This window comes from Marmota marmota, unplaced genomic scaffold, assembly GCF_001458135.2.
Source record: "Marmota marmota marmota unplaced genomic scaffold, marMar, whole genome shotgun sequence".
NCBI classification, from domain to species: Eukaryota; Metazoa; Chordata; class Mammalia; order Rodentia; family Sciuridae; genus Marmota; species Marmota marmota.
The window spans coordinates 77,095,282-77,107,193 of NW_026000026.1; the positions used below are offsets into that span (position 1 = coordinate 77,095,282).

At 33.9% G+C, this 11,912-nt stretch overlaps 1 protein-coding gene across 7 annotated transcripts in view; it reads left to right on the top strand.

The window, feature by feature from the left end:
- Rbm27 (RNA binding motif protein 27) overlaps positions 1-8,646 on the top strand; it is a 79,392-nt gene extending 70,746 nt beyond the window's left edge. For all 7 annotated transcript variants that reach the window (XM_048811739.1, XM_048811740.1, XM_048811742.1 and 4 more), the window contains 2 exons: positions 3,821-3,931; positions 5,410-8,646. In XM_048811739.1, coding sequence (XP_048667696.1) covers positions 3,821-3,931; positions 5,410-5,493 — 195 coding nt within the window. In that variant the 3' untranslated portion in view covers positions 5,494-8,646. The remainder of the gene's footprint in view (positions 1-3,820; positions 3,932-5,409) is intronic.
- Positions 8,647-11,912: the final 3,266 nt, after the last annotated feature.

The window sequence follows — 11,912 nt, forward strand, 5'->3', positions numbered from 1 at the left end:
CCCTTCATTAGACATATGTTTTAACTTTTTAGCTGATTATTTTAACATTTTTTTCACTTCTGCTTTTCGTGTTTCTTCTTTTTTTAAGTTGTTATTTTATTTATTTGTATGCAGTGCTGAGAATTGAACCCAGTGCTTCACATGTGCTAAGCAAGTGCGCTACCACTGAGGCACAGCCCCAGCCCCTACCTCCCCAATTTTGAGACACCTGAGTACTTCCTCTGTAATATAAAATTTCTCAAAAACAGTTAGCTTTTCCCCATAGCTTCTCTTTTTTTTTTTCCTAAAGAGAGAGAGAGATAATTTTTTAAATATTTATTTTTCAGTTTTCGGTGGACACAACATTTTTATTTTATTTTATGTGGTGCTAAGGATCAAACCCTGCGCCCCGTGCATGCCAGGCGAACGCGTTACTATTTGAGCCACATCCCCAGCCCTCCCCATAGCTTCTCAAAAAAGTTTTTTCTCATCTTTTTGAGTGTCTGAAAAACATATTTCAATTTCACTATACATTCAAATGATAACTTATAGTGAGGCAAGTAATTTTCTTTTGTGTTTACCAGAACAAAATTTATCCTATCTCTGAATTTAATATTTGGAAAAACTTTTCTGTATAATGCTTCAGTGGTTGCCATTCATCAGACTTTGTTTTAAACACTTTTAATAATGTAGATTTTTATCATATTTACTGTCATTATCTATCACAAGTGATCAGGAAGTTACTTTTTCTGCACATTCTACCGTGTAGAAGGTTTTTCAGATAAAAATGCAGTTTTGGGGGGGCTGGGGATGTGGCTCAAGCGGTAGCGCGCTCGCCTGGCATGCGTGCGGCCCGGGTTCGATCCTCAGCACCACATACAAACAAAGATGTTGTGTCCGCCGAGAACTAAAAAAAAAATAAATATTAAAAAATTCTCTCTCTCTCTCTCTCCCCCCCCCACTCTTTAAAAAAAAAATGCAGTTTTGGTAGATTATAGGCATGTGCTAACTTGTGTGGCGGATTTGACAGTCAGTTTTAAGTGTGATGATTATTCTTTATGTGGGACAGTCTTTTGCAGACCTTTTTAGCCCCCAGCTCCTACCTATAAATGCCAGTAAAAATTTTTTTTAGTACCAGGGATTGAACCCAGGGGTGCCTAAAAACTGAGCCACATCTCCAGCACTATTTTATTTTTCATTTTGAGACAGCATCTCATCAAGTTGCTTAGGGCCTTATTTTTTCTTTAATAGAAGTGGTAGCGTATTATATAACATTCTTCCATATGTTCTTTTTTTTTTGTACTGGGGCTTGAACCCAGGGGTGCCTAAACACTGAGCCACATCCCCATCTCTCTTTATTTTTTTATTTTTGAGATAGGTTCTTGCGAAGTTGCTGAGAGCCTTGCTAAATTGTTGAGGCTGGCTTTGCAACTCTCCTGCCTCAGCCTCCTGAGCCACTGAGATTATAGGCATGCATCACTGTACCTAGTCTTGTGTATGTTCTTTTCATTTAATACCTATGAGATTCTATGAGATTGGTCTATACTAATATATATGGTTCAGTGTTAGATGATAATATATATTAAGATGTACTTAAGCAGAAAGACACATAAAGTAAGTGTTAAGTATTAAACTAGTTCACAAAAATACCATGACCTTCTAAAGGCTCAGAAGAACCTAACCCTGTATTACCTCTAGAAGCACTGGTTTGGTATGCTCATTCAGTGTTTGTAGTAACTTTTTAGAATATAATTACCAAAAATAACAAGAATTGTCAGTAGTTTTATCACCCAAATGTGCATTTCTAAACATTGTTGTATTGTTTTGTCTTTAAATTTCTTTTTTTAATTGTAGATGAACACAATACCTTTATTTTATTTATCTTTATGTGGTGCTGAGGATTGAACCCAGTGCCTCATGTGTGTTAGGCAAGCACTCTACCACTGAGCCACAACCCCAGCCCTGTCTTTCAATTTTATGTGAGTGCAGTCCCACAGTATGTATTCTTAGGATTTTGATTCTTTTGTTTACCATGATGTTATTTAACATAAGTTGGCTATTTTTATTGTTTTATATTATTCATTTGTATACATATGCCAGTTTACTTTTCCATCATTCCACTGATAGATATTTGGGTTATTTTCACTTTATGACTTTTATAAAGTGTTGTTGTGAGCATTCTTGAGATGTCTTTTATTGCATATGTTCAAGCATTTCTGCTGGATACATGTGGAACTGCTGAGTGAATCACATCTGTTTTAGATTCTCACCAGTTATATGTTCCTGACTCAGTGTCATCAGAACATACTTTATTGTAATTTGCTATTCTTATTTGTTATAAGTTAGTTGGTGAGAATTATTTCTTAGTGTCAGACAGCATACAACTTAAATTTCTAGTTCTTCCTTCAAAAAATGTATACAGTATAGGTAATGCCTTAAAATTCCTTTTGGAGTACAGAACCTGTGGCCTTTTCTGGCTATAAAATTAATATATTTTTACTTAAGAATTTATGTAATCCAGCAGTGAACAAAAGAAGCATTGAAAGCATCTATGAATTGGGCTGTGTGTTTAAATGATAAAGGCAAAGGATATCTGCTGCACACATTGCTCAAGGATGGTAAATGTATCTTTGGGGGTCATTTTGATGCATTACCTTGGTATGTCCTCAAGTCAGAATTTTTCCTTAGGTCCACATGTTCTTTGGAGATATTTGACAAATGCTTCATGAGGTTTATCAGAGGTTTTTTTCATGGACAAACCAGAGTGAAATTAGAAAGAACCCCTTCTGTTATGTTTGTCAGAACTGCACGCAGAATGGAATGTTTTGCAATCTAGTACCTTTGATAGAAAAGCTATCAAGTAACTAAGCACTCACTTTCATGAAACTTTGAATCCTTTTTCTCTTGTCTCTGTTACTTTGTCTTTAAAATGAAACTTTTGCCTTCAACTGAAATTTGCTGAGGAAAAAAAAATGTTAAGAAACTAGTACCAAGAAGCCCATTTGAAACAGAGCAGTTTTACCTTTAGTTAGGACATATGTGTCTAATTAATGCTCATTGAATAGGTAGATGTACTAGGGAGTACTTGTCATTGAATAGCACTTTAGAAGAGGAAATGGGAAGAGCTTTATTAAAAAGTAAATAAGGGGCCCTGGCTGTAGCTCAGTGGCAGAATACTTACCTGGCATGTGTGAAGCACTGGGTTCAATCTTTAGCAGTGAAGTGAATGGACGGTAGACTGTTTCCTTTTTTTTCCCTTTTCTTTTCTTATTCTTTTTTACAGTACTGGGGATTGAACCCAAAGTCTTATATATGCTAGGCCAGCACTCTACCACTGAGCTATATATCCTTGGCCCTTTTTAAAATTTTATTTTAAGACATGTTACTCAGGCTGGCCTTGCATTTGCAGTCCTCTTGCCTCAGAATCCTAAGTAGCTAGGATTATAGGCATGCACCACTGTGCCTGGCTCTTTGATTCACCTTTTTAAAGAATTAGATACTTTAAGGTATGAATCTAAATTTGTACCTATCAAAATCAAAGGTTAATAATCAAGAAAAGAATATTTATTATTCTCATCATGACTTATATAGAACGACGACTATATACATCATCCCAAATGTGATAAGTGGTAAAATTTACTGACTTATATAGAAATGGTGGACTGTCCAAGACAGACCAGAACAAATTGTTCTAAATAAAAGGGACTTCCTTCTTTATAGATTGTGGACTCACCTTAACAGATTTTCCCCCAGATCATTATACTTTCTAAATAATATAGAATTTGACAAAATCATTACAAATATGATGCAAAATTACATGTTTTTCTAAAATATATTTTAGGCTGCAAACCAAGGGTCAAAGTTCAAAGACCGTCGGCTACAAATATCATGGCACAAGCCCAAGGTACCATCTATATCCACTGAGACCGAGGAAGAAGAAGTCAAGGAAGAGGTAAATTCAATGATTGAATGATTAAGACTTGAATTAGATCACGTCTCATTTCCCAACTAGATATTTTCCTTCACACTAAATAGTACAACTTTAAAAAATACACACACACACACACACACACACACACACACATGCATGCACGTGCACATATGGTGTTTTTCATGCTTTTAGTTAGATCAGTTTAGAAATAATCAGTCTTAAAATACAAGAAAATTTATTTTGCTGTATTAATATTGGTTTTTCTTTACTTTTTTCTTTTTGTTTGGTAATGGAGAGATTTAAGCACTTTATCACTGAACTACATCCCCAGCCCTTTTTATTTTTTTATTTTGAAACAGAGTCTCACTGAGATGCTCAGGGCCTTGCTAAATTGCTGAGGATTGCTTCAAACTTGGGATCCACCTGCCTCAGACTCCCGAATTGCTGGATTACAGGCATATGCCACTGTGCCTGGTTTACTGTTGTGTTTCTAATTAGTTTATTAAAGTGAACACTTAAGCTGTGTTGCAAATTATTTCTGATTCATCGTAGTCTTGGCTTTAAAAGATGTCAAGAATTTATAATTGATCAAGTGTCTTCTGACTACATGGGTAATTTTATATAGCAGAAGTAGAAATCCTCACAACAGAAAGAAAGCTAAGTCTTAGTATTTTTGTAATGTTTGTGGCTACTTTGTGTCAAATTTTAGATTCTCATATATGATTTGGAATATCAAGTGTCATTGGAGAGTAATATATTTATTCCTTATAAATAATTAGATAAACATAAAAGGAAAAATTTAGTAGTTTGACCATTTATTTCCTCAAGTTAATGGAATGAAATTAATTTATCAGAGACATTGCTTATAGATATTTTTAAATTTTTTTCTACCATTCACACACATAGGTATTTATTTTCCTGATGATAATTAGAATGAAAATATATTAAAATTAGCAGAGGAGAATTTATATTCTTTTAAAAAGTGTTTGGGGAAAGGGAGAAAGCTTGGTTAACAAGTATAAAGTCACAGCTAGACAGGAAGAATAAGTTCTTGTGTTCTATTACACAGAATGGTTATAATTAACAATGTCATACAATTCAAAATAGCTAGAAGAAAGCGTTTTGAATGTTGTCATCACAAAGAAAGATCTTCTGAGATGATGATAATCTGAGTGCCCTGAGTTGATCAATATATGATGTTTGGGATTGGGATACAACTCAGTTGGTAGAGTGCTTGTCTCACATGCACAAAGCCCTGGGTTCAGTCCCTAGCACACAAAAAAATGATGTTTGAATGTACCAAAACATCATACTATACTCTAAAAAGAGTTACCAGCCTGTTCAACAACAAAAAAATTTTGGGTGTTTTTTTGCCCTGAGAGATAACTCTTGAGTATATCACTTGTAAATATAGCCTGGTCTTTGTATACTAGCCTGTTTCTCCATTGGCCTAATAAGTATTTAATGTTTTAAGCGAATTTTACCCTCTCTTTCTTCAGGAAACAGAATCCTCAGATTTGTTCTTGCATGATGATGATGATGAAGATGAAGATGAATATGAGTCTCGTTCATGGCGAAGATGAAATCTGATGCAAGCTGTATAATTTTTAGGAATATTGTTTAGAAGAACAACTTTTTAAAATTATTTAAAGAAGTCAATGAGCCAAAAAATTTTTTTTTTATTTTTCTTTTCAACACAGTAGATTTAAGGACAGCAAGTTTGCTATTTAAACACATCTCATAATTGTACATGATATTAAAGCACCAAAGGCCTAGTGACTTTTATGCAGTTGTGAAGATCCACAGGAATGACATGGATAATCTCTAGAGCCTTATTTTCCACACCACCTGTTTTTGTTGCTATTGGTGTTGGATTATGATGTAAATGACAGGGTGTTCAGAAATTTTATTTTGGATTATAATCTGATAAAATTTCATTAAATGTCAAAATCGCCTGGAATCTCTTAACTCTCAGCTATTATGAATGGGTCGTCAGACAGTAGGAGATATTTGTAATTAAAATACCCTTTTGCTTTCAAGAGTTGTCTTGGAAGAAAAGTAAATTTAATTTTTTTACTGTGGAGCAGCCCAATTTGTATTCACTCTCAGTTTTTTCAGGGTTTTTATGTGCAGTAGTACTATTTCAGTGAAAATCACAACAAACTCTGTTCTCAAATGCTACAAGGCAATGGTAGCTAGCTACGAGGTATTTCTATCCTCATATTAATAACTCCTAAACTTTTCCTGCTGCTGATCTTTGCTTTGATATTTAGTGAATTGGTTCAGTTGATCCCCTTTTTTAAAAACTCAAAATGTAAAAGGCTTTCACCTGTTCACCCTTTCTCGTTCCCTGTTTTCTTCCTGTTGCCTTTTTAGTCATAGGTGTGACTTACCCTTTATTGAGATGAGTGATTTAGTTGGGCCATCAAGAGTCATTCCCCAATAAAAAGTTTTAAAACACCACCTTGATAAATAAGTGATATTTTGATAAATAAAAGGGGAGAGTCACCAGCTTCTCCCCCCACCCCTTAAAGGTTCAGTTTAGTTATAGTTAGACAAAAGGGTTAAAATGTGTCTGAAATTCTTTTCCTAAATTTAAACCATGATGGTGAGGTGACTGGGGGTAGGATGGGGGTGGGGTAGGAGGCTGGGTATGCTAGTAATAAATGGGAGTCATAACTTGACTTTGATCAGATGACCTTATATTTTCGTAATTTTGTAGCTTGTTGCTATCCATGAACATATGCATCCTTTAGTAGACAGCTTCCTTTACTGTGTGCATTTTTACTGTACACTGTATAGTATATCTGTTAAGTAAAATATATATGTAAATTTATGTCCTTGTGTTCTAAATGTTAGATGGAAAAGCAGAGGAGCAACACTACACTGTATTGACCCCTAGGGAAATAAAATGATTAATGTACATAGGATGTTACTTTTTCAAGGATATACACATCTGTGTTTTTATATGTGTGTGGTGTGAAAATTTGAAACCTTTTGGCTTCAGAAGGTTCTTGGTGATCACTATATCAAGGATTTTGTTTCCTGAGGTAAAGATTTGTTTCTGAAAAGAGAAACTATTCACTAAGAAACTTAAAACCTTCAGGACTCTAGATTTACGTAGCTTCAAAAAGTTAAATCCCATGTTCTGATCATCCTTTTCCTTCTACATATTTTCCTGGAATGATGTGTCAAACCAGGGTCATTTATAAGTTCGTGTAATTTTCCCTTCATAATAAGGACTTCCTCTTTCTAGGTTATTGTTATATTTCTGATAACACTGAAGCTAAAATAAGCTTATAAAAGAAGGAGAACATTAGAATGGGGTACCTAGAATAAGCAATCTTGCTCCTTACTCCTCCATCATCTCTAATGAAATTTTCTTGATGTCTGTGGCTCAGTCAGTATATATTTTGAAAGATTCATTGTGGTGAATATTTTGAGTCCTGACAATTTAAACATGATAGAGGGAACAAAGGATTTATATATTTTTTGTACAAAGTTTTTTCTTAAACTGTATAATTTTGTAAATAATTTGTTTGGTTTTTTTTTTCTTTTGTGTACTAAAACTACCAGCGTATAGATTTCAATAAGAATTGTTGTATTTTTGTATTTGGAAACTGAAAATTACAGTAAATTAATGGAGCTGTAAGAAAATTTTCAGTAGACTGACAGTTCAACAGAATGAGATTCCTTTTCATATGATTTTTTAACTTCAAAGTTGACATCTTAACTGTACTCTCACTATAGAGTGAGTTGAGAATTTCTTTGACTTTTAGTTACTGGGGGCAGGGGATGAAAGAGAAGGGTGCTAAAGTGAAGAACAGATAGATAGTTTTTTTCATTAAGGTTTGAGGTCCTTTCTATAAGACTTCATTTTCAGTGTACCTTAAATAGAACTAAAAAATATTAAAATGTCCTAAGAATTCTAAAACATGCTTGATTCTCAAAAATGAATTCAGAACATGAATTAATTATATTATAAAATTTAAGATTAGTATTAAGTAGTTGAATACACACACACACCACACCACACACTTTTTCCCCTTTGGGAATTTTTTTACCGGCACCCTCTCAAACTCTTAGAATTCTCTAAAAAGCAAATAACTACCATGACTTTTTTTTCTTGACACCTTTATTTACATAAATAATATACAACATCAGAGGCAAATTCTGCTGTTCTTCTTAATGTGTAGTTGATAAGCAATAAAAGCCATCAATATGGCTAGGTCAGGTTGAGTTACTGGATTTCTGCCCAAGCCTAAAAAGGTAACCTTAAGGAATACAAAATTTCTCTCAATTTCTTCATATTGGGAAAATATTGTCACCAGCTAAGATGATAAATTGGAAAACAGTCTTGTTAAAGTGAAAAAGGTCCATTATGATGGATCATTATTTCAAAAAAAGAAGAAAAAAATCATGTGAAAAGGAATAGTGGTTCCTCTTGATGTATAGTATGCCTGTATTATAGTTTTTACAAAATTGTGAACTTGTGTAATAGTAAAATAGGAGATATTGTTGAATTTCTAACTGTTTATACATTTAAATTCATATATGTAATGTTTGTTTTATTGATTACAATCTGAATTTCTAAGAAGCATGTTGACTTTTGCAATAAAGATGCAATATGGAATGGTTCACAATTGGGAAAAAAAGAAAAAAAATGAAAGTATTACAAATTTAAAAGAATTCAGAAAATTTATGAACCATTCCAAAAATTATAACAATCACCAAAAGAGCTGTAATTCTGGCTTGTTCTGGAAAGAAAGAATATGCGTGTGTATGCTTGCTCATGAGAGAGAGTGTGAGCAGTAGGTATGTATGTGTGCTTTCTGTTGGGTTCAAGTATATGAACGAATGTTATTCAATATGAATTTGGGTTCAGAATCACTGGCTATTAAATGTCCAGGAGAACAACTCCCTGAACAGAGTAGTCTAGAGAATGAAAGAGAAGTCTATTAAAAGTGCTCCTTGTAAGTGACCATTGATAGCCATATTTTTTGTGGTCATGGATAGATGTTAGTATCCCAGATACAAAGCACAAACAATATTATGAAAAGTTATATTATTGTGAAGATATTCACTTTGTGTGCCAATAATAGGAAGGACATTTTCCTTATGTAGAACAGGAAAAAGAGAAAGAATACCTAGAAGAGATGACTTAAAAGATATATAAGTTCTAAATGTGATGAAGATTTTGTAAGGATAAACTAGAGAAGGCAGTGATCTTACACACTGAGGACTGGGTGGTGATGGGAAAGGGAAGGAGGAATATTTCACAGGGGTTCCTATTTTCTCATTTAAAAAATTGCTTTTTTTTATAATTCTCCTTAAGTGTATTGTTTGGAAGGACATTTATAATTTTCAGCTTATTCAGGAAAACATTAAAAAGTTTATTTCATTCTTTTCAAATAAACAAATTTTATTTGTATTGTATGTATTATGTAAATGGCAAATAAGCTTTATGTGGCCATTTGTTTTGAATAGATTGTTAAGTGATCCTATCCTGTATATATGTATAATAAAATTCTGGGGCCTTTTGCAGGGAGCAAGGTTCTGAACATAGTTATATCTGTTTAACATGTCAAGGGGTTGGGGTTGTGGTTTAGAGGTTTAGCGCTCGCCTAGCACATGGGAGGCCCTGGGTTCAATCCTCAGCACCACATAAAAATAAATAAGTAAGTAAAGGTATTGTGTCCAGTTACAACAAAAAATAAATATTAAAAAAAGAAGACAAGTCAAATGTTATTACTTAGACGGCACTTTCCTTAATAGAAACTATTGATTTTATTGATGATTTTACTGATTTTTGAGGTAATTGTGCTAAAACCAAGGACACATTTTGAACTCCAGCATATTACCTAGTCTGGATTTAGTTAACAGTAAACAGATATGACTATATATATCAACATATGGATTTTTTTTTTTTTTTTGGTTCCAGGGATTGAACTCGGGGGTGCTCAACCACTGAGCCATATCTCCATTCCTTTTTCAAAATTTTTAATTTTGAGATGTCTCACTAAGTTGCTTAGGACTTCACTAAGTTGCTTGAGGATGGCTTTGTATTTGTGGTCCTCCTGCCTCAGCCTCCTGAATCACTGGGAGTACAGTGTGCCATCATACCCGGAAACATGGAATATTGAGTAAGAGTCAAGGTTGCCTGAGACCAAATGGGACCTACATTATACTGTAGAGCAGATGGGCTCATTTGTACTTTTTGTTATTTTTAAATTTTTCTGTTTTTAAATTGGTGTATTATAGTTGTACACAGTGATGGGGATTTGTTGTTACATATTTGTACATACACACAATATAATAATATAATTTGACCAATATCGTTTCCCAGCACTTTGGACTTGTTTTTAATCTCAAAGACCTATGTAAGGGGCCAACCATCACTGACCAAAAAAACAAAACAACAACAAAAAAAAACTACTATGGTATTATGAACTAGCCTTCATTTATGTTAAATTGCTTTTGTGAAGAAATCTGCTTTCAGTAGGATCATCTATCTACCTTTTGGCCCCTTACCTCTTCTGCAGTCAACCTTAGGTTAACTAAGCTTTTCCAGCATTCTGAGATAGGTGACTTGATACAGGTGAAATTAAGGTCAGACTAGTGTTTTGTTGATTATTTGCAATATATTTGGTTTTTGGTGGTTGTGGTAGTCATTAAGTATGACAAACATTGCTATTTCTGTGTTTATGTTAAATTATCTTTCCTTTTGGTGAAAGAGCAAGAAAAGTCAACCGTAATAGCTTGTTTTGGATGAAAGTAAGCCTTCATTTTTTTATGTCAGTTTTCTAACCACTTTATGGAGTTCTGCTTTTTTTTTTTTTTAACTGATGATTGAACCTAGAGTTGTTTACCATTGAGTGACATTTCCAGCCAGTTTTATTCATTTTTTAAAAATATTTTAAAAAATATTTTTTAGTTGTAGATGGACACAATTGCTTTATTTATTTTATGTGGTACTGAGGATCGAACCCAGTGCCTCACTCATGCTAGGGAAGCTCTCTACCACAGAGCTGTAACCCCAGCCCTTATTATTCATTTTGAGACAGGGTCTGATTAAGTTGCTGAGGGTCTTGCAAAGTTGCCCAGTTTGGCCTCAAACTTGGAATCCTGCCTCAGCATCTGAGTTGCTGGAATTATAGGTGTGTACCACCAGGCCTAAGAGTCTGTAGGGGGCTCCAGAAGACAGGATTTAGTCTTAGAGCAGTGACTGAATCTTCACAGCAATTTGCAGTGAGACATTTCATATTATAATCCAGTATATAGCACACCCCAAACAAGTTTACCATACAACATTTAGGCTTACTATCCAATAAACAGTTGGGGTTTTATTCTTTTAGATAAATATTCTTATCTGTATCCACTGTTGGACTTTCAAGGTTTTAGTTTGGAAATGAGTTGCAGGATGGGTTGAATTTTTAAATTACTGTCTTTTTCACTGTGAAATTATAAATACTATTTTGAGTATAAAATAACTCTTTTGCTCAGAAAAGTGGTCTGGAGTCTAAAGTTGGTCCTTAGTCTACAAAATGAAAAGGCATACATTAACTTCATATTTAGTTTTTAGTTATAAGTGTATGACACAGTATCTTCATTTTTATTTTTATGTGGTACTGAGGATCGAACCCAGTTCCTCATGCATGGTAGGCAAGTGCTCTACCTCTGAGCCACAACCCTAGCCGCATTAACTTCTTAATTACTTGATACTCTTTCTTAAACCTGAAGGGTGTTTTATTTTATTTTAAAAAGACAACTTCTGTGTGACTTTTTAAACTTGCATACAGATTTTGTACTTTTGTTATTTGTCCTCTTGGGAAGGAGGTAGAATATTAGTGCATTGGTGCTACTTTTTATTGCAATTCAGTTCACTGCAGAAAGTATACACACACACATAAAAGAAATGCCTGTGAAGTCCATACAACAACTACTACTACTTAGTGTCTATAAATCAATAAAAGTTACTTGGCTTTGATTGTACTTATTTTAG